General features: G+C 48.7%; 1 protein-coding gene across 2 annotated transcripts in view; it reads right to left on the bottom strand.

Annotated features, from left to right (window-relative positions):
* The window catches only part of FAM234A (family with sequence similarity 234 member A), a 25,472-nt gene extending 2,158 nt beyond the window's left edge, over window positions 1-23,314 (bottom strand). Inside the window, exons 1-12 of one of the 2 annotated variants that reach the window (XM_024553121.3) lie at window positions 23,239-23,314; window positions 10,258-10,346; window positions 7,000-7,300; window positions 5,300-5,416; window positions 4,753-4,944; window positions 3,314-3,444; window positions 2,788-2,920; window positions 2,362-2,491; window positions 1,435-1,575; window positions 1,117-1,192; window positions 734-889; window positions 82-184 (exon numbers count right to left, since the gene is read on the bottom strand). In XM_024553121.3, coding sequence (XP_024408889.2) covers window positions 82-184; window positions 734-889; window positions 1,117-1,192; window positions 1,435-1,575; window positions 2,362-2,491; window positions 2,788-2,920; window positions 3,314-3,444; window positions 4,753-4,944; window positions 5,300-5,416; window positions 7,000-7,267 — 1,447 coding nt within the window. In that variant the 5' untranslated portion in view covers window positions 7,268-7,300; window positions 10,258-10,346; window positions 23,239-23,314. Of the gene's footprint in view, window positions 1-81; window positions 185-733; window positions 890-1,116; window positions 1,193-1,434; window positions 1,576-2,361; window positions 2,492-2,787; window positions 2,921-3,313; window positions 3,445-4,752; window positions 4,945-5,299; window positions 5,417-6,999; window positions 7,301-10,257; window positions 10,347-11,363; window positions 11,514-23,238 lie in introns of those variants that run through there. The other variant, XM_045189670.3, reaches the window with a different exon arrangement.

Raw genomic sequence — 23,314 nt, 5'->3', positions numbered from 1 at the left:
ACAGCTGTCACGGCTCTTGGGACCAGACTCAGCAGACCTCCCCGTGGGCGGGGCCCAGGCCTGCACCAAGGCTGCACTCACCTTGGAAGGCCACGATGTTGGCAGAGATGTTGGCCAGCTCCAGCAGGACACCGGGCAGGGTGGGGTGAAACATGTACAGGCTGTGCTGGCTGTCTCTGGGCTCCTACAGTGGGAACCAGCAATGCGGTACGGGGCTGACCAGGGCCGCGGCCCTCTCTGCGTCTGGGCCCAGAACCCAAGTGTTCTGGGCCTGGTAGCTGGGCAATGCTGTGCTCATCTCTTATGAGACACTCCCGACAGTGACCACAACCAGAGCTGTGTGTACTGGGGTCCCCGCCTGGAGTCCCCCAGAACATCAATCTGAACTCCACTCCCACCTTCCATTCCTCTTCCCCCCACCTGACCCTGATCCTTCTCAGTACCCTCTACCCGGAACTCAGCCCCGCCCTCTCCAGTACGTCCCGCTTCTTCCTGATTCCTGTCTCTGCCCCGGAGGCACACTCACGTCTAGGCCTCCCCTACAGCCAGAGCAGCCTCCCCTACAGCCAGGGCGCTGCCTCACCCCACCCAGCCTCCCATGGCTGCCATTTATCTGTCTGTGTCCAGTCAGCCGATTAGCTCCTCAAGGCGGGACCTAAGACTGGCCTGGCGGCTGCGGCTCTGGCTCTGGCTCCTGGCATGGGCATGTCTGGGCTGTGGGCTCTGCCCGTACCGTCTGGTTGGCACCGACCAGCTCGTGGAGGCCCCAGAAGAAGAAGGCTGAGCGGTGGTCTGCGGTGGGCAGGCTGGCAGACTGGGGGTGCCCAGGCAGGCCTGGAAGGGCCTGGCTCCACAGGACGGCCCCAGTGCTGAGGTCCAGGAGCAGGATCTGGGGAGGGAGAGGACAGCACGGGGTGCCTGATGGTGGGGTCGCACAGGCATGTGGGCCCCCAGCTATGCCAGCCCTGGACGAGCTGCTCCCTGGGGCTGACTAGGATGTCCCTGAGGCCTCTCTTGTCCCAGCTCAGCCTCCAAGCCACAGCCCTGCCTGCTGATCAGACTCATTTTTCTCAGCTACTAACAAAGGCGAGACCACAAAAAGGAAGTGCAGCCAACCTGTCTGTCAATGCCGGTTCCATTTTCAATGACCACAGCCAGGGTGTCAGGTTTGTAGTGACCAAGAGTGGGTTTTCTAGACAGAGAAGTCACAAGGGGTCTCTGGTGAGGAGATACCTGGAGACAGGTATGCCACCCATCTTCTCCTTGGCCAAACTTGGGCAGGGCAGCACCAGGAGACAGGCAATGGGCCCCTCGCAGAAGCATTCTGGCCCTCTCACCCCCTTCCATGGGGGGCCTTGTCCCCAGGGTTGCTGAGGGGGTGGGCTGGTGGTGCCCGGCTTACAACTGCACGCATTCCCGGAGCAGACCCCGTACCTGAGGACCTGGGCTATGCCGAAGGTCCACCGGGGGGCCAGCTCCTGTCCGTCCAGCAGCATGCAGGCCTCCGAACCCACGAGGAGGAGGTCCTCGCCGCCGTTCCCGGGAACGTTCATCAGATGACTGATGGCTCCAGGGCTGGGGGACGGGGAGGGCGCAGCTTGGACACAGAGCCCAGGGGCAGGGACCCTTCCCAAGCACTGCCCACCAGACTCCCCCGAGCAGCCCCGTATTTCTTAGTTCTCTAGCTTGAGAATATCAAACAAGACCCTCCCTGTGCATGGAGAGAGGGTGAGCCCACTGCTGGAAAACTTTTCCCTGTCTTTTTTTTTTTTTTTTTTTTTAAGATTTTATTTATTGTCCTGGCTGGTGTGGCTCAGTGGATTGAGCACAGGCCTGCAAACCAAAGGGTGGCCAGTTCTATTCCCAGTCAGGGCACACGCCTGGGTTCCTGGCAAGGGCCCCAGGTGGGGGAGCACAAGAAGCAACCACACATTGATGTTTCTCTCCCTCTCTTTCTCCTTCCCTTCTCTATAAAAAATAAACTCTTAAAAAAAAAAAGATTTTATTTTTTATTTTTAGAGAGAGTTGGGAAGAGAGGGAAAAAGAGGAGAGAAACGTGGGCGTGAGAGAGATACATTGATCAGCTGCGTCTCATACACGCCCCAACTGGGGCTGGAACCTGCAACCTAGGCATGTGCCCCGACTGGGAATTGAACCGGCAACCTTTTGCTTTGCAAGACAATGCCTAACCAACTGAGCCACACCAGTCAGGGCTTCCCTGGCTTTCATGTGGCTTCCGTTTGCCCAGGTCCAAAGTCTGAGCCCAGGGTGACCTCACAGTACCAGCGCCGGGCCCTCAGCCCCGCCCGCTGTGAGCACTGAGGAATACAACCTGGCCTATGTGATGCCACCCAGGCCCACCTGTGTAAAAACAGCCCGTGCTTGGTGGCGTTGAGCATGTCCTCCCAGCTGGGGTCTCTCCTTAGTGGGCTGTCTCTCCCGGTCACTTTTTCATAGATGTCCTTCACAGAGCGGCCACAGAGGGAACTTGCTACTCAAAACACAGAAGAGCCTCAGGTCACCAGGGGTTGTTGCTAGGAGACCAGGAGGATGTGTGCCCATCAGCCCCACCTTTAGAAACATGTGGTGCCTCCTTGAGCCTGGGAGGGGGTGCTGTGGCTTTGTCATTGATTAACCTGAATCCCTAGAATAAAAGCAGGAGTCGAGGAGCCGAGCCTCACAGCTGCCCATCTCCTCGCACCTGCTTTCTCCAGGGCGCACCCCCACCTGAGACCAGCACGGACTCTGCGGGTGAGGCTGTGCTGGGACCCGGCAGGCGAGACATACCGCAGGAAAGGAGGATGTAGTGGGCGCCTGCCCTCGTGACGTAAAGGAGGAAGCCACTGGTCTTGTCCACACTGAGGCTGCCCCGGTGGCCAATCTGGTGCCCAGTGCTGCCTGAATAGAGGTAGCTGCTAACCTGTAAAACATGGGAGGAAAAGGGTCAACAGCCCCCCGGTTTGGGGAAAGAACGCTGTAAGTGTCTGGTATCAGGCGTCTGTGTGTGGCCTGCCTAGGAGAAGTGGGCGGTCTCCCAGGCTCCAGGCCCTCCCTGTCCTCACAGCTTCACCCATGCCACAGTGGCACACACAGGACGTGCTCTCCTGTTCCTGGGGAGGCCCAGGAGCTGCGGACGGGGACAGAGCTGCCCCAGTGTGCTGGGTCTGCAGGCCCCAGAGCAGGGGGCCTTGGGCAAGCCCCCTGACAGCGGTCAGACCCAAACTCTGCCTGGGAAGTTGAACTGAGCCACGGAGCAGAGAAGGGAGAGACCACGTGGCGCGTGGGCTGCCGTGACTCGGGAGGAGTGCTATACCTCCTTTTCCTCTTGGGTGAGAACCAGCAGATCTGGGGCCCCATCGGCATCAAGGTCAGGCACCTGGAGTAACGGGCTTAGGATGGAAGTGTTCCTTCTGAAGCTGCTGGGCTGTCTCCACAGGGTCTCCCCTAAAAGCAAACACACATCCCTGGGCGCTGGCCCCAGACCCCCTTCCACCACACGCAGCCTGGCAAGTGCACAGATGCTCCTGCTTGGAAATGACACACCTGCCAACAGGGTGCTGAAGGCAGGTGGAAGTGTGAACGCACTGATGTGTGCGTGTGCAAAACGTCCAGGGGCTTATATAGCAGAGTGTTAAAGCATTACTTCTGGGAACCGCAGAACTTCCCCACTTTTTTTGTTTATCCACTTTCTAATATTTGGCTCCAGAGTACCTTCGGGCCAATGCTGACTCTCCCCATCTGGATGGACAGGGCCCGACCTCGCCAGGTCCCGAGGCCCCTCAGGACCCCCGTCTGCTGCTGGGCTCCAAGGTGGACCCTTTGCCACCACGAAGGCCCTGGCCAAGTGGCCTGGGCCTTTGCCCTTCACGCAGAAGGAGAATGAAGGTGCTTAGGGCTACACCTGGGGACTGCAGGTCCTGAGGTAACAGCTTCTGACCCAGCATCACCTTGTCCTTTTTTTAAGACTGATCCCTGCCCTGGCTGGTGCGGCTCAGTGGATTGAGCGCGGGCTACAAACCAAAGGGGCGCCAGTTCTACTCCCAGTCAGGGCACATGCCGGGGTTGCAGGCCAGGTCCCCAGTGGGGGCCATGTGAGAGGCAACCACGCATTGATGTTTCTCTTCCTCTCTTTCTTCCTCCCTTCCCCTCTCTCTAAAATGAAATACAATAAAATATTAAAAAGAAAAAAACTGATTCTTCTTCTTAAAACATTTTAAGCCTGTTCTTTATTTTCCTCTATACCCTTAAAACCACAACTTGTAAGGGAAATGCTAACACCCACCAAATCTAGCGTCAAGGCACAGCCCGCCTCAGGGCCTTGGTCAGTGCGAGGGGCTGCCCCTCAGCGCCCAAACACCGCAGTGATGAGGGGCACCCTCCCGTCTGGCGCACGGACATGCCCTGGTCTCTGCGCGCCTGCGCTTGCCCTGGGTGCTGCAAGAGAAGGCTGTGGCCACGAACTCTCTATGACAAGCAGCCGCCAGGCTTCTCCTCTGCGTCTCTGCCACTCCACAGAAAGTGCCCTGCCATGCCCCTCAAGCAAGATTTAACCAGGTGACAAGACACAATGGTGTGTGACGTGTCAGAGTAGCTTTGGTGTGTGACTGCGAAGCGGCTGTCTCCTTCCCTCGCTCTACCCACCCTTCCCACCCAGTCGCACGGCCTGAGAGCACAGGCCGACGCTGCTCAGAGCACGCTGCCGTCGGCCCCCGCCGGAGGTGGCCCAGGGGGGTGCAGAGGGCACTGGCCTACCTGTAGATGAGTTGACCGCGATGAAAGAACCAGCGCTGCCCACGAGGATGCAGGCGGAAGCTGCCCCACTGTCCCTCGGCTGAGCCATATCACACAGCACGAGGCCTCCATCCTGGGCTGCAGGCCTCTCCCAGAGAATGCTGCTGTTGGCTCCGGACACGGCGGCCATGAAGGAGCAGGGAGAGGAAAAGCCTGGAGGGGACAGACCCAACTCTGCGGGGCCACGCACGTAGCCCGCACACTGCCAGTCTTCCCTCACGCCTCGCTCCCTGCCACGGCCCCTACTGCCCAGGCTCATTCCCTTTATGCCTGAGCCCCTTACTCGCCCCACACCCGTGGGGGCCCCAGTGTTGACCCCATGGGGGTCAGCAGTCCAGCAGGGTGGATGCTGAGACTGGAGCTTGCCTCTCTGTCTCTTTCTAGTCCTGCTACCAATGAAAGGCAATCACGGTCTCCAGAAATTCTACCGCTGCCTGCCCCAAACACTGTAAAGCCAGGATTCCTCTTCCTACAGGGTGTTTCATCCTTCAGATAGAAACAAAATTACCTTCATCGGTGCAGGACTGGTTGAAATCGTTGCCGCCCCTGGTATTTTTATAAAGGAAGAGAACATCTTGGACCTTGTCCCTGTTTATGTCTTTTGTGGCCAGAAAGTCGTAGGTGACTGAAAAAGAAAACCACAGACTGTATTCTTCGGGCTGTGCCTGGTGTAAAGGCCAGGCCATGTCCAGCGCGACCTACTTCTCTGCTCCTCAGGGACTCGTGCCAGGTAGAGCCTACCCCTGGGAGATCACCACGGGGACCAGCAACGTCCCACCCTCCTCAGAAGGCCAGCGATTCTTCACCCACATGGTGGGTACCAGCGTCAGAGGTCGCCCTTCAGGACAGGGGCAAGCACAACACCTGGGTGCGTTCCGAGAGCCTTCTGTTCGGGAATGAATTCCTCCTTACATCAGTTTGGGATCGAAAGGTACCACACTTCCTTATGCATTAGGGTCTAGCCTTTCATTTGAGGACTCAAAATATAAACTAAGAATGAAAACGGATCAAAGACATAAATTTAAGAGCTAAAACTATAAAACTCTCAGCAGTAAACACAGGGAAATCTTCGTGACTTTGGTTTTGGTAATGATTTCTTTGCTGTAATAATAAAAGCATAGGAAAAAATAATAATAAAAGCATAGGCAACTCTAAGGAAGAAGCAGAGTGTCCAGAGGGAGGCTGATTCGGCTGCTTTTCATTGAGGCAAAAATCCCAGACTGCCCGTTGTGTGAGATGGAAATGTGCTTTACTCTAGCTAAGCCCTTCAAGAAGGCTGGACTGCACGACCGGCTGCATGTCTGCCACATTTCAGCACCGGCTCTGTATCTCTTCTGCCAGTTACTATTCTACTTTTTTTAATTCTGAAAAGCATTAAGGGCCAGTAGCCTGTCCTTCCTAAAATGGGAGAGCAGGCTGCTATGCTTCCACAGCAGTCCCTCCATTTTTGCTGAGAAGCTGCTCTTGTAGCTCCTCCCAAATCCCGGGAAAACAGTGGACACAGAACTGGCAGCCACTAAGGGTCGATGACTTCCACCATGCGCTGCACCAGCGCAAATGCCTCTTCTCTTCTAGTTTTGGACCTCCTCCCTCCCCACTGGTGGAGCCTGCTTGTGTGCCGGCTGCCGCAGGTGCACCGCCTGCGAGAAGAGTTGCTGCTCGTGCTGCCCCACGGGCCGTGCCCGTTGTGCCCTGAACTGGGTCCGCCAAGCAGCATCAGACAAGTGCAGCTGTGTGCGTGACGTCAGGGAGACCCTGCTCCCAGAGCAAGCGCAGCGAAGCGTTCCAACCTGCATTTGTTTTTCATTCCACCCTGAGCCATTTGCCACGTTCTCTTCTGCATGAAATATGTGAGGGATAATAACAGTTGGTGACTTAAGCCCTGGCTGGTGTGGCTCGGTGGACTGAGTGCTGGCCTGAGAACAAAAGGGTCACTGGTTTGATTCCCAGTCAGGGCACACGCCTGGGTTGCAGGCCAGGTCCCCAGTGGGGGGCGCATATGAGAGGCAACCACACACTGATGTTTCTCTCCCTCTTTCTCCCTCCCTTCCCCTCTATCTAAAAATAAATAAATAAAATCTTAAAAAAAAAAAAAAGTTGACGACGTAAAAAAAAATAGATGACTTCGACATTCCTGGACGCACATGCTGAGCTCATGGCCTGCTCAGAAGAGAGAATGGCATCGCGGGGGGTGTGGGGGCGACGCACCTGCTGTGTTGTAGTCGATCCTCCACATCCCCTGTAACTCCAGCCTGTCCGGACACGGGATGATGAAGGAAATCACAAACACCACCAAGAGGCAGATGAACAGCGAGAGGAAAAACGCCGCCGTCCGGCATCGGGAAAGGCGAGACTGCTGAGGCGCCGCACCTTTCAAGTTCTCCTCCTTTTTCAACTGGCTCCCCAGGTTCTCCTGCAATTTCGCGTCTTCGTTCTTTAAGGGGTGGATTTCAGCTTCCAAGTCCTTGCGGTCCATCGCGTGCACATCCCAAAGTCCCCCTCCTGATCACTGTGTCAACAAAACAAGGGGCGGTTAAGAGCTGCAGCGCGGCGGGACCTCCAAGGCCCTGCTGTCCCCAGCGGCGCAGGAGCACAGTCGCAGTGGTGACTGTGGGCCCTAGGCCCAAGAAATAAAAGCTAAGTGAACGTTTAGGGTGGCAACGATTCCACTTAGGAAGGCCTTTAACTCAGAACGGTAAACTGGTATAAAGCCAGCACAGCAAGTATTTTCATCCCTCACACACTGACATTTCCCGCCCACTGCCCCGGGACAAGCCTAGGGAGCTGCAGGGCAGTGCGGGGCGGGGCTGATAATAACTAACACTAACTAAGGACGCCCTGTCAGCTCTTGGGCTGGACACCTCTGACAAGCCTGCCGCCAGCCTAAAGTACAGGTGGAAAGCACGGCCTGGTGGGACCCCCTGGAGGGTCACGGACCCCCATTTAAAAGCATCATGAGTGAAGGGCTCTGGAGCCGTGCCCCTTACACACTGGTGACCTGGGCGACTCCTTGATTTGACGGTGCCTGATTTCCTTATCTGTAAAAGGGAAACAACATCTACTTTAGAAGACTGTTTTGAGGGTTAAATTAGTAAGTGAATAGAAAGCAGCATTTAGAACAGTGTGTGACACATATGAAGCACTCAAACACTAGCTAATTGTTATTATTTTGAACTTTATTTTACTTTATTTTTGGAGACAGGGAAAGGGAGGGAGGAGGAGAGGGAGAGAAACATCTATCGGTTGCCTTCCGTACATGCCCGGGGCACCAAACCTGCACCCCAGGCATATGCCCTCGTCAGGAATCAAACTGGCGACCTTTCCTTTCTCGGGCTGATGCCCAATCGACTGAGCCGCACTGGCTGGGCAGACTAGTTAGTTGTTAATAACAGGATAAAGTATGTTAGAGGTCACGTGGAAGAAAGTGGACAGCTGCCCGGATGAGGACAGGGGACGTGCACACCTTTGTGGTGGAGAATAAGCTCTCTTCTGCCCTGCTCCCCTTCCTATGGCTGGATGGGGGGTGCGTGTGGTGGGGAAACCTGGAGCGGCCACCTTGAAAAATAAGATGGAGAACACTTTCAAAGACGGTGAAGCCACAGGTCGGAAAGAGCATGGGTCCCTGGTGGCTGGAAACCCCTGCCATTGATCCTGGAGTTCCTTATTATATGAGAAAGAAACAAACTTCTACCTTATGAAAGGCAAGAAATTTGTTGCTTTGATCCTTTTTAAGTAGTCAAAGCAATGTCCTAACTAACACAAACTGTATTAAGAGAATGGAAGGGCTTACATGAGCCAGAGTAAGTTCTCATCCTCACCTCGCCAAAGACTCAAAATGAGTAAAACAGAACACACCAGAGGAAACGGAGGTGAAACCCAGGAGAAACAACAGAAACTTGCTCCCTCTAGGAACGGGCTAGAGGAGGGTGGAGTGACAAGAGACTGATGCCTTTGGTATGGATTTTTTACTGTCTGACTTTAACTTGTTCCCTCCACTTCATAAAAACAATGCATTTAAAAACCTGTGTATACACCCACTAGGGTAGCTTTCATTACAAAAACTAAAAATGACAAGTGTTACCCTGACCTGGTGGCTCAGCTGGTTGGAGCATCATCCCATACATCAAAAGGTTTCGGGTTCGAGCCCCAGTCAAGGCATGTACAGAAGACAACCGATCAATGTTTCTCTCTCACATCAGTGTTTCTCCTTCCCTTCCACTCTCTCTAAAAATCAATAACCATAGCCTCGGGCGTGGACTTAAAACAAACAATAGAAAGTGCTGGCGAGGATGTGGAGAAATCAGGAGCTTCGGGCACTGCCGATGGGAGTGGAAAATGGCACGCCTGCCCTGGAACAGTCTGGCGGCTCCCCAAGAAGTTAGACACAGAATTACCGTAGGGTCCAGCAATTGCACGTCTGAGTCCAAAGAAACGAAAACAGACTCGTACCAAAATGTGTAAACAAATATTCCTAACTTCATTATTTCTAACAACCCAAATGCCCATCAACAGATGAATGGATAAGCAAAGTGTGGTAATTCCTTACAGTGGAGTATCATCTGGCCCTAAGAGGAATAAAGCACTCGTACGCCTCAACACAGATGAGCCTTGAAAACACTTAGGCTCCCTGAAATAATCCAGACGCGGAAGGTCACATATTTTATGATTCCATTTATATGCAACATCCAGAACAGGCAAATCCATACAGGCAGGAAGGTCAGTGGTCCCCGGGGGCTGGGGCAGGGGAAGCGGGGACTGGCTGACGGCTAATCCGTGCAGGGGGATAAAAGTGGTGGCGATGGCTGTGAAGCGTCATGAGTACTAAATGCTGCTGCTGATAAACTTCACGTCATGTGCATTTTACCATAATTTAACAAGAAACCCACACAAATCTGGGTGCATTCTCCTTAGCACTGAGACACACGTTTCACCACCTGGGAAGTCAGAAAAGGTGTGTCCGTCAAAGGTAGGAAGGTCAGCACAGGAAATCAAACGGTGACACATGACCAGGGACCTCACCAAACCCACGCACCTGACGAGGGTGTCGGGGAGGTGGGGCAGGGTGCCTGCAGGGGTAACTAGGGAAAGAGCCGGCAGCAGAACCTTGACTGACAGACAAGGGGCTCACTCAGCACACATGGCCACTTTGTCCCCAGTAGGGGGATGTTTAAAATAATTAAAACACATCAATTCCTTCAGTAAAGAAAACTGAATGAGAATTCAGAATTCTAAAATTCTTTATTTTAAAAGCTCTATATTTAAAGTTCTCTTCCTTAAGAGCTTTAAAATGTGCAAGAAACTCAAGCTCTCAGAGCCAGAGCTGCCCCGTCATTCAGAAGCAGGAGCGTTTACCAGGGGACAGCAGGACATCGCCCGCCCTAAGACTGTCTATGCCAGAATGAGGGGCATCTGCTCAAAACGACACAACTGTCCACACTGCCTCTGACCCGTGCTTCCCAGACCTACCTTGTGGCAGGAGCACCCGGAAGACGTGTTCAACATTAGCTTCCGGACAGCCGCTGGTGCATCTGGTGACTGGATCTGGACAGGTGAACCTAGGGATTGTAAAGCTGCTGGTGAAACGCATCTCGGGCAGCCTGGGAATGCGTCAGGTGAGGGATGGAGGTCGTCCCACTTTGACCATCAGAGGATGGCTAGGTTTCTCTTGCCTCTGGCCCCTGAAGTGGAGACTCCACCTCCACTGTCAGACAGAAGGAAAGCAAAAGGAGGAGGAAGAGCCTCTCCCAGTAATCGACCTGCTCGTTGGTCTTAGAATCCCTAAGCTATGTGGATCCCTAGAGCTAAAAGCAAAGGATAGTAAAAAATAATTACTACTGATATAGTTTGGGGTTCTGTTTTTTTAAGTCAGCAACATGTTACACGTAACATATTTGAAAGGTGTAAAAGCATAAATCTCCTTCCTTCTTGTGGCCCTCAAGCTCAAGAGGAGAAGCATGTTAGCAGTTTCTTTTTTTTTAAATCCTCACCCGAGGATATGTTCATTGATTTCAGACACACACACCCCAGTGGGAGAGAGAAACATCCATCAGTTGTCCCCTGTACCGCCCTGACTGGAGACTGAACCTGCGACCTTTTGGTGTGTGGGATGACGCTCCAACCAACTGAACCCCCAGGCCAGGGCCGTCAGCAGTTTATTATGGCTCCTCCAAAAAGCTCTGTGCACTGACATGCCTAAGGTGTGGTTTTAAAATATGACCAGAAATGTGACTCTTTGCCACACATTAGGAGATCTCAATCATCTCTCACTGTCTTCCTCTTTTCCTATTAAAAGAACTGTTCCAAGACCGCCCTGACCACTGTGGCTCAGTTGGTCGGGTGTTGTCCCGCAACGTGAAAGGTCACCAGTTTGATTCCAGGTCAGGGCACGTGATGGGGTTCGGTCCTGGGAGGGGCTTGTGAGGAACGTAACTGGTGGATGTTTCTCTCTTGCATTGATGTTTCCCTCCCCCTTGTTCCCTCTCCCTTCCCCTCTCTAAAATCAAATTTAAAAAAAAATTAAAAAATAAGATATTTAGCCCTGGTTGGTGTGGCTTAGTGGACTGAGCACCCACCTGCAAACCGACAGGTCATCAGTCTGACTTCCAGTCAGGGCACATGCCAGGGCTGCGGACCAGGTCCCTGGTTAGGGGCGTGTGAGAGGGATAGATGCTTCTCTTGTACACTGATGTGTCCCTCCCTCTCCCGCTCTCCCCCTAAAATAAATATTTTAAACTGAATGAAAAGAAACATTTAAAAAATTGTAGAATGTCACTGAAGCTATATGTGGGGAAATTCATAACCCTAAATACCTATATCAGGAAGATTTCAAATCAGTATTTCAACCATGAGCTGAAATTAGGGGGAAAAAGTAATTCAACTCAAAGTAAGCAAAAGATAGGAGGGAATAAAAACAAAAGAGTAAATTAATGAAATAGTAAACTGGAAAAATATTTTAAAAAATTAATAAGGAAACTGTAGCTCTGTTGTCGGCGCATGCCTATTTCGGATCACTGTTTTCTTGGCGGGCCGTCCTTTTTCATTGCAAATGTCCAACTCTGCCCCTACAACTGTCTTGCTCTGAAGTCTGCTCTATCATTAAGATAGGTATTCTCATCCTTTTCTGATTAATGTCTGCACGATATACATGTGTCTTTTTCTATCCTTTTACTTTCAATTCACCTGTTTCATTATATTTGAAGCAGGTTTCTTTTATTTTATTATTTTTATTTTTTAAAGATTTTATTTATTTATTTTTAGAGAAAGGGGAAGGGAAGGAGAAAGAAAGGGAGAGAAACATCATTGTGTGGTTGCCTCTCACACGACCCCAATGGGGGACCAGGCCCGCAACCCAGGCATGTGCCCCAACCAGGAAGTGAACCGGCAACCCCCTGGTTTGCAGGTCTGCACTCAATCCACTGAGCCACACCAGCCAGGGCTGAAGCAGGTTTCTTTTAGACAACATATGGATAATTTTTAAATTTTATTTTATTTTTTTAATGCTCACCCTAGGGTATTTTTTAAAAAATTAATTTTGGAGAGAGAGGATGGGGCAGGGGAAGGGGGAGGGGGGGAGAGGGAGAGAGAGAGAGAGAGAGAGAGAGAGAGAGAGAGAGAAACATCAGTGTGAGAGAGAAACATTGATCGGTTGCCTCCCATATGCACCCTGATGGGATTGAACTGAACCCACAACCTTTCTAATGTACAGGGCGACACCCCAACCAACTGAGCCACCTGGCTGGGGCTGGATCATTTAAAAAAAATTTTTAATGTATTGATTTTTAGAGAGAGAGAGAGGAAGGAAGGGTGGGAGGGAGGGAGGGAGAGACAAAGAGACAGAGAGACAGACAGACAGAAACATCAACTTGCACTTTGTCAGCTTCACTGGTTGCTTCCTGAGAGCGCCCTGACCTGGGCGGGAACCTGCGACCTCGGCGCGTCGGAACTACGCTCTGACCGACCGAGCTCCCGGGCCAGAGCTGGATCCTGTTTTAAATGCACCCTGCAATCTTTTATTTTCAGACCATTAGTTTTCAAGGAAATTATCAATATGTTAGGCCTCTAATCTGCCTTTTAGTAGTTTGTTCCGTTTTTTTTTCTTGGTTCCATTTCCCGACTTCCTGTGGATTACCTGAACGTTCCTTAGAACCCGTTTCACTTACCTGCAGCGTTGCTCTGCGTGCTACGCGAGACACGCCTGACTCGGTGCGCTCTACTGGTGGCAGCATTTTCCTATTGCGCGTCGAGTGAAATGTAGAGAGTGTACTTCCCTTTAAGTCCTTTCGCCTGCCCTTGTGTGTGTTATAATCGTATTAAGTATTTCCTCTATGTGCACTGAGAACCACATCAGTATTATAGTTTTTGTTCCAATCACCAATTTAGAAAACTCAAGAAAAATCTGTAACATTTACTCATATTTGTGCTTTTTCTATTTTTTTCTCCCTAAGCTTTCAAGATTCCTTCTTTTACCATTTCCTTTTCTGTTTCAAGAAATTCCTTCAGTCATACCTCTAAAGTAGGTCTAACTGGCAACAAATTCATTTTCCTCATTTGAGAATGTCTTTATTTCTCCATCATTCCTGAAGAAGAATTCCACCAGGTAAAATCTCAGGGTTTGAGGCACACCCTCCTTGGGGCGCGCCCACTCAAATCTCCTTTTCACATGAATTTTCTCTCCCCTAAACCCTAAGGGGCCCCACGAGACTTGCAACCAGGGGAGCAGTGGGCAGCAGCAGCTCACCCCAGGCTAAGCCCCTGACCCTGTCCCCGAACCCCCTTTCTCTGACTTCCCAGTGAGCTGACAGCAGCCTCACCCGGGCTCTCCTGTTGCTCCTTCTACCTTAAGCCGTTCCTTGTTTCTGTCCCCAGCCTTCATAAATGTTCTCTCAAAAAAACAACAACTGGGGGTTTGGTAGGTTCTTTGCTTTCGGCACTTGACAAATGTTAAGCCACTTCCTTTGGGCCTTCAAGGTTTCCGACAAGAAATCTGTCGTTTGAATTGTGTTTCCCCATAAGTAACAAGTCAATTCTTTTTCTTCTTTTTTTTCAGAAGCTTAGTTATAATCTATCTTGGCATGGATTTCTTTGAGTTTGTCCTGTTTCAGGTTTGCTCAGCTTCCTGAAGCTGTAAGTTTACATTTTTTTGCAAAGTGATGAATACTGTCAGCCATCATTTCAGTTCACCTGTGGGAGTGAGGGGGTGGAAGGGCTTCAGGCCCTACCAATAGGGACCTGAGCTGAACAGGATCAAAAATAAAGTACCAGACGCTTCCTCCTAAACTGAATTGATGTTCATAACCTCATAGCTCTTTTCCTTTTTGTTTCAAATGGCAAAGGTTAAATTCCGGATAAAGATGGAGTAAGAGAAACTTCAAGGTATTTTACCTCTAATATCACAACGAAGCATCTGCAAACCGCACACCTGGACAAACCACATCCCTGACACCAAGGGTGCTTTTTGGTTCCTCATTGGCTAGCACAGGGGAGACCCGCAGATGCTGGGCATGAAAGAGTCCAACTAGGGGCAAAAATGGCTATCACTGAGCTGCAAAATGCAATGTGAGATGCCTGGAGAATAGGAATCCTAGGGAACTGATGACATTTGCCCATGTCAAGTCAACAGATAAAGGGAAAGAAAACCCATTATGTGTCCACACATACAGAGAGAGGCAAAAGTAGACTTACAGTTGTTCCCATTCAAAGTAATAATAATTAGTAAATAACAACACGCCCTGTCGGGTAGTTCGGTTGGCTAGAGCATCGTCCCAATACTCCAAGACTGCAGGTTCGATCTCCAGTCAGGGCACATACAAGAAGCCACGAATGAATACATAAATAAGCAGAACAACAAACCGATGTTTCTTTCTCTCTCTCTTCCCCCTCCTCTTTCTCTCTGAAATCAATACGTTAAAAATAAATAATTCAAAAATAAACTCTGTGTTTTGTATACACACAACTGTAAACCTACTTTTGTCCCACCCCGTATATAAAATTAAATGCTTTCCAGATACCAAAAAGGAATTAAGCAATTTTCATCTAAAATAAAAGCTGCGAAGATAAACAGTTGAAGAAAAAATGCGGAAAAAGACCATGAGGTTAAGAGATTGGTATCTTTACCTCATTTGTATCCAATGTTCCTTTCTGTCTCTTCTAATAAGCTGGCGGGCTTGAGGACGGAAATCAGAAATCGAGTCACAGGATTTCCAGACAGTCATTGATTGGTATTTCCTCCTGTCACTTCTGAGCTTCAGAAGCGGTAACTACATGCTCTGGCCCGTGGGGCCCAGTGGCTGGAGCGTCACCCCCTAACAGAAAGGCTGGGATTCGATTCGCGGGCAGGGCACATAACCGAGGTTGGGGTTCATCCCCGTATGGGTGTCAGCACATGCGAAGCCCCCCAACTCTGGATGTGCATGATCCCCACACTCGGCACGGGTCCCCAGTCTGGGTGTGTGCTAAGGCGACCAATCAATGATTCTCTCACATCGATGTTTCTTTCTCTCCCTTACTCTCTCTCTCTCTCTAAAAAAACAAATTAAGGTGTCCTCAGGTAAGGATACAAAAGAAAATAAAGAAAAAAGAAATGGTAACTACAAACTCTACATTTTGACTCAATGTCCAATAAAACAAAACCAATGAAGAAAAATGTAAGGAATGAGAAAGAAAATGTACCAATACGATACATATTAAGGTAAAAGATGTGACGCTAAGGGTAACCAGGTGAAATAAACATAGTCCACGTGTATGGATTTTCAGATTATTCCCCTGGCACGAAGGAACTGTGAGCAAGCAGACACACCTGGTGATTGTGAGCATGTCTGAGCTGCCACCCCTGTCCTCCCAGAAGTGGATGGGCTATGCCACCCAGGGTGGAAACTAATCATGGGGAAAAACAATAAAATGACGGTTTATGCAGTTCATTAACTTTTCAAGGGTACACATGCTGTAGTACATGGTCCGGCACAAATAGCGCCCCTTTTATTACAAGATCTTTTATTACAAAGTCTTAAGCATGTAATTCTGTAACATAACAATATCACACTCAAACACACTGTATGACATTTTACGTGAAATGTTCAAATTAGAACTATAAATTATTGCACCCATATTGCATCCTACCAACCACACTCAAACAGGTGTTACTTCTGCCGGACCCTGTAAATGCAGAGAGGAAATAGAGTGTCTCCTTTTTCTCCAAGAGCCCTTTCTCTAGGGTTTGCTGAGTCAGAGAGAACAGAAACTTTAAAAAAAAAAAAAAGTCTCACTCTAATTGTTTTTTAAATAGATAAGGAAGCATAAATATTCTACCAAGGGCAGAAGAAAAACTGCCAAAACAAATAACTGGCAATTCTACAGATATTATGAAAGTAGGGGTCTGTCGGGTCGGGTACCTCAGTTGATTAGAGCATCATCTGGATACATCAAAGTTGTGGGGTCGATCCCCTGCCAGGGCACATACAAGAATTAACCAATGGCTCTAGCCGGTGTGGCTTAGTTGGTTGGAGTGTTGTCCCATAATCAAAAGGTTGCAGGTTCAATTCCCAGTCGGGGCACATACATAGGTTGCCGGTTTGATCCCCGGTCTGGTTTCGTGTGATCCCCACTCTGGGTGTGTGTGGGAGGCAACCAAACACGTTTCTCTCTCTCCAAAAAAATAAAAGGAATGACAAAATGTTCTCAGGTGAAGATAAAAAAAATCAACCAATGAGTACATAAAAAAGTAGAACAACAAAAATCAATGTTTCTCCTCCTTCTCTCTCTAAAATCAATCGATAAAAAAAAGTAGGTGGTCTACTTTTTTTTATTAACATTTGATAGTTTGTTTTTTTTTTTGGAGAAGAGGTCATTTCAGGGTACTTTAATAATAAGTCAGATTTTATTTTTTAGAAGGGAAGGGAGGAGGAAGAGAGGGAGAGAAGCATCGATGTGCGAGAGAAACATCAACTGGTTGCCTCTCACATGTACCCAAGTAGGGGCCTGGCCTGTAACCCAGGCGTATGTCCTGGCCAGGAATCAAACTGGTGACCTTTTGGTTCACGGGTTGACATTCAATCCACAAAGCCACACCAGCTAGGGTAAAACTTTTATTTTTTAACTGCATGCCTTAAAATCATAACTAGTTTCATCTGAGAATTCTGAGAAGTTGGAACTACAGTTTAATTTCTGTGAGGGAATAATTAAGCAGAAGGCTCACTTCTGTGTTCCCAGAAATGCTTGCACAGCCACGTGAACGCTTTCCACCACTCAAAGAAAACCTATTCTTTGCATTCCTCAACCACACTACGGTGACGATTTTACAAAGCAGACATTATTTAAATCAAGGCTACTTCAAATGTAAAGAAATAAAACAAGGTGGGAAAAAGTGTACTTGCAAGTTAAAAAACAGACAGAAAGAAACATATTTATACAAGGAGAGGAGATACTTGGAGAAAATAGACAATTTTTAATTGGAGAAAATATGTAAGAAATACATAGGGAAAAGTTCTGAATAAGGTTAACTTTACCACCTAGCTTCACCAGCTACTAACAGAACCCGAAAGGATTCTGTCAATGGCTTACACGAATGAAAAGACCACCTCACCACTCTAGCACTACATACTGAGTACAGCAGAAGCCCCTCTTTAAAAAAGAAAAGATTTTATTTATTTATTTTTAGAGAGAGGGGAAGGGAGGGAGGAGAGGGAGAGAAACATCAATCGATTGCTTCTCCTATGCACCCAGACTGGCAACCGAACCTGTAACCCAGGCATGTTCCCTGACCAGGAATCAAACCGGCGACCTTTTGTTTTGCACAGCCATGCCCAACCAACTGAGCCACACCAGGTCAGGGCTGAAGTCACTCACAGTGTCTAGATGAGAGAAGAGATTTCTTTGTTTCCTTTGGGGAACTCTTGCCCCTGATTCACACCCTGCTGGACTATTTTCTGGAAGGCATGAATCATTCAGAGCAGCACATGCTGCGTCTTGTCATGTACAGCGGTCCCCCCACCTGTGGTTCCAGTCACTCCCGGTCAGCCAAGGTCTGGAAATGGCAAATGGCAAGTGATCCCTTGAAACAAGTGACCACAAGCACATAACTTACTACAGTATATTGTTATAACTGTTTATTTTATATTATTATTTTTCTCTCACTGTGCCTAATTTATAAATTAAACTTTATCATATGTATATATATAATGAAAAAAACATAGTATATATAGGGTTTGGTATTATCTGTGGTTTTACATATCCACTGGGGTCTTGAACTATATCTCCCACGAATAAGGGGGGAACACTCTATTCACTGGGCATTTATGTTGTTTTATTAAATTGCCTTTGTCCACTTAGCTGGTGCTATGACTTGACCAGTAAGGAATACTGGTTTTCCATACTTCCCATACGCATGTCCCCCGGCCTGGAAAACCCTCCCTCTCAGCCCTCGAAGCCCCAGCGGGAGCAGCGCCGAGCCCTGTGGGAGCACTGCTGACCCACGGTTAGCCACCTTCCACACCAGCCAACTTGGCCTTTTCTTTCCAAGCACTCAGGACACCACTCCTGCAGCTGACTGACAGCCAGTCAAGGGCAGGAGGACTCTGTTGCATCCCCTGTGCCAAACACGTGGCAGATGTTCAGTAAACGTCAATTAAGTGGAGAGGAAAGAGTTGTGGAGCCCTAACAAGAGGATGGTATGATAACACACGTTCTCTTCTCTCTGGGGCCTGTCTTCTTGCACAGGCGTCATGACCTGTGATCACTAATTGATCTTGTATCAAGCGTGCTCAAACGCTTGTCCCTAAGCAGAATGGTTTAACAATGTCTTTTTTATATTAGGAGGTCTGGGTCACGGCCAAGAGTGGCGCAAATATTCTGACAGCCCCACATGGGTATGTGGGAGACACCCACAACATCCAACTGGGCAGCACTGGACTTTCGGCTGAGCAAAGCAAAAGTCAGACAACGACAGCGACAGTGCTCAACTGTTTACAGCTCAACAACTATTTCCTCTCTCTACCAAGCCCAAGGCAAAGAACAGGCCCTTAGTCATATTTCAAATGAGGGCACGTTTGAAGGTCATGGGGCCTGGATGAAGGCACATGCATCACACACAGCATATGCGGTCACTCACAAACTTCAACACAGTTCCTTTCCTTTACAGGAAGGCATAGCTTTCAAAGTAACTGAGGATGGCTCACAGTACCTCCTAAAAATAAGTTAAGGAGGAGTATTTATCTCCTTAGCAGTTCAGACAACTATTACCTCGAATAAGTTGTATATGTTTGTCCAGAAAATAACATAGAGTAAGACCTTTTCCTGACCTCTAAGGCAGATTTTATTTCCTTTGACCCCTCCAAAAATCAGTGTTACTTTTTTTTTTTTTTTTTAGTATTTACTTAATTTTTAGAAAGAGGGGAAGGGAAGGAGGAAGAAAAGGAGAAAACATCAAATGGTTGCCTCTTACATGTCCCTAACTGGGGACCTGGCCCACAACTCAAACATGGCCCCTGACTAGGAATCGAACCAGTGGCCTTTCAGTTTGCAAGCCAGCGCTCAATCCACTGAGCCACACCAGCCAGGGCCTAAAACTCAGTTTACTTTTATCCTTACATAAAGGGGAGGAGGAAAAAAATACTCTCAAAAAGATAAACATATAACTCTACTTGATCACTTTTGATCAACACTAAAAGACAAATAGGACTTAACTTCAATTTCCTTCCTTCTTAATCATTATTTTAAAAAACTTTTTGATGACTTCCAGCCACCATGGAGGCATAGGTAGATACGCCTTTGCTTTCTGTCACACAACCAAAAGAAGGACAACCAATTTAAAAACAAAAAATAACCAGAACCGCCAGAAAATCGAACAGTATGGAAGTCTGAAACCAAGGAGTTAAAGAAGAAACATTCATCCAGACCGGTAGGAGGGGCAGAGATGGGCAGTCCGGCAGAGAGGACACACAGCAAGGCGGTGGCTGGCACACTGGGTGGTTCCACATTTGCATGCGGATAAACTGGGAAGAACTGGGGAGCGAGACAGACTGCGCAACACAGGGTTCCAGTGCGGGTCCTCTGGAATAAAGCCTCAGAACCTCTGGTTGTAGCCCTGGCTGGTGTAGCTCAGTGGATTGAGCACTGGCTTGCAAACTGAAAAGTCACTGGTTTGATTCCCAGTCAGAGCCCATGCCTGGGTTGTGGGCCAGGTCCCAGTTAGGGTCATGTGAGAGGCAACCATTTGATATTTTTCTCCCTCTCTTTCTCCTTTCTTTCCCTTCTCTCTAAATAAATAAATAAAATTTAAAAAAAAACAAAAGCAAAAAACTCTGGCTGTAAAAACCTGTCGGGGTTGCAGCAGCAGCAGGAGAAACTCCCAGTCTCATGGGAGTCTGTTGGAGGGACCCATGGGGTCCTAGAACATAAACAAACCCACCCACCCAGGGAATCAGCACCAGAAGGGCCCAATTCACTTGTGGGTAGAGGAGGAAGTGACTTAAAGTGGGGCGAGAGCCGAGCAAGTAGCACTGTTCCCTCTCTGACTCCTTCTCCACATACAGCGCCACAATGCAGGGAAGTGAGTTGCCCGGTCCTGGTGAATACCTAAGGCTCTGCCCCTTACAGCATATCAAGTGTGCCAGGACAAAGAAATATGGCCCAAATGAAAGAACAGATCAAAGCTCCAAAAATAGAACTAAGCGATGACGAGATAGACAACCTGTCAAATGCAGAGGTCAAAACACTGGTAATCAGGATGCTCACAGAAATGGTTGAATGTGGTTGCAAAATAGAGAAAGAAGTGAAGGCTACGCAAAGTGAAATAAAGGAAAATGTACAGGGAACCAACACTGACGGGAAGGAAACCGGGACTCAAATCAATGGTTTGGAGCAGAAGGAAGAAACATTCAACCAAAACAAAATGAAGAAACAAGAATTCAAAAAAATGAGGAGAGGCTTAGGAACCTCTGGGACAACTTTAAACATTCCAGTATCTGAATCATAGGGGTGCCAGAAGGAGAAGAGGAAGACCAAGAAATTTAAAACTTATTGCTGGAGGGAGGGGGGCTGCAGGGTGGAGGGGGATAAAGGGCAGAAAAAATGTGACAACTGTTAATAGCATAATCAATAAAATATACTTAAAAAAATAAAAAAATAACTTTTGGATAAGCAAATGTTTAAATATGCATAAAAGTGGAGACCATCAGTTATGTACCCATTACCCAGGTTCGACAATTACCAACAAACAGCTGATCATTTTCATCTATAAGCGAGTGCACTTCTCCCTCATGCCCCACTTCCAATTTTTAAGTATTTGTTCCACTTTAGCTTGAGAGACCCTTGATCTCTCAACACCCGCTTCATCTGCTTCCTCGTCATTCAGTTTGGAATCAGCATTCTTCCCCTCCTCCTCCTGTTTCTTCTCCTCTTTATTCTTCTACTTTTTCACACCACATCCAGACAACCCAAGCCCCATGAAGGATTTTACAAAATAAGACTGGGATCAAAATTCACTAAATTTGTGGGCTTTATGGAGACCAAGTTTGAGTAAGATATACAGTACATTTTGAAACATCCAACAAATTCTGTCTCTTCAATTTAGCTCCTCCTTCCAACAGCCACTGCTTAGGTCCTATTTTTATAACTTCCTACCTGGATTTCTGTATCCCTCTCAAATCTTCTGTCCTTCAAGCTACAAGAGACAGTGCTCTAAAATATCTCCTAATCATGTCATCCCCTGCTTAAAAACTCTTGAAAGATCCCTAACAACTTTAGAACAAAGCTCAGACACTCCAGTGTGGCTCCAGGTCCTTTCCCTACCTGGCTCTCGCCTACCTCTAGAGTCATCTCTCCCCAAACCCTGTGCCCAACATCTGTGCCCCTAGTCACACGGCTGATCTTCTGTACACACTGTTCCTCCGCCTGTCTTCATCTAGTAACTCCCACGACACCTTCGAGGCCACTCATACCTGACCTCCCCCTTTACACTGCTCCACACTCACTGAACCATAGGTGATAAACCATAATCACATAACTAAGCCACTCCTGAATGCCGACCCACAAAAACTGCGAGATAGTGTTTGAATTTGTGGATCAAACAAAGTAATAAAGAGCATTATGTGAGAGAATAGGGGACCAATAAGAACCCCACCACCACCACATTTCCAAATCCTGATGATCTCATTTGAGCCCTTGGCCCCATCTATTTCTGGTCCCCTGGACTTTCCTGTATGAAAGCCAGTAGAATCCTTCCACAGTATGACCTAGTTTTAATGGATTCTTGACACTTGGAGCCAAAAGCACTCCAGTCAATGCAACAAGGACACAGAAAACCAGTAAAATGCCCTAACAAATGTCCAAATGATACCGGGGTCATGTCCTGTATTTCATCCTTCCCTGCTCTGTATTTTCTCTTTAGCATGATCCATATTTTGTTTTATCTTATTTGTTATTGGTATTCTCCTGCAGAATTAAGTTCCTCAAGGACAAGAATGTTGCATTTTGTCGAGTGCTATACCCTCAGCACCCTTCCACACCCAGAACTATGCCTGGCACCGGGCAGACGCTCAGTGCTTGCTGAGTTAGTCTAAGCCGCCGTATGTTCACGTGAAACTGTTGTGAAAGAAGAGGTGACATCGGGAGGTGGCATTAGAAAGACATTAGCAGTCGGTACTTGGAGATGAGCACAAGACACAACTCCTCAGCTGAAATCACAGGGTTTCTTAAAGAAAAGCAAGAAACTGCTACTGCCTATCCCGATTAACTTCTCATTCTGCTCAAGGGCGAACTCTCTTTCCTAGCTATCAGCCAATCAATTCAAGGACAAGATGGGAACTCTTTCACAGACGACAGCGTTCTTTTTTCCCCTTTAAACTCTGCCTTGCTTTTGTTCAGTAAGACAGGCTAGCCATGAGTGATCTTTCCTACAAATGAGTAAATATCAGCGGAGCTTTAGGTGACTTGGCCAGTTTGTTTAACAACATTCTGACAAGAGGACGTGACTATCTGACCCTTGCAAGAAACTTCTCATGGACATTCTGTTTTAGTATTGCTATGTTTTTAATTAAGCAACCCAGGCAGCACCCTCAAGAGCATAAATAGCAATGGTTATTTTACCTGTACAGGCAACATGGGGTGGGAAGTTTCCTAGCGGGAGTTGAATCCTGTCTTTGGGGGAAAACGGGCTCAAACTCAACGCGACTTAAGTCCAGGCTGCGAAAATCGGACGTGCTGACCCTCTGGGGCTGGAAGGGCCGGCGGAGCTGGCTGGCCCTAGATTCTGCAGCAGCCTTTCCACCTACACCCCTGAACGGACACGCGTGGGCTCGAATACCAAGGGGAGGTGGGCGCGAGCTCGGGCGAGCTCCGTCGGGTCTGGGGTCTCCAGGGAGCCTGGGTCGCCGAGGGCGAGAAACCAGGTATAGACTGAAGAGGAGGGGCCCCGTATAGTGCACGCGCGGGAAGTACAAGCCTGTCTCCACTCACCTGTCCCCGAGCACTCCAGTCAACACCACCAGCGCCGCCACCGCCCTCCTCAACCCGCCCCCATCGTCACTTCCGG

Source organism: Desmodus rotundus, chromosome 1 (genome assembly GCF_022682495.2).
Source record: "Desmodus rotundus isolate HL8 chromosome 1, HLdesRot8A.1, whole genome shotgun sequence".
In the NCBI taxonomy this organism is placed as follows: domain Eukaryota; kingdom Metazoa; phylum Chordata; class Mammalia; order Chiroptera; family Phyllostomidae; genus Desmodus; species Desmodus rotundus.
Note: the sequence above shows the minus strand (reverse complement) of the source record. Positions and strands in the feature narration are given on the sequence as shown.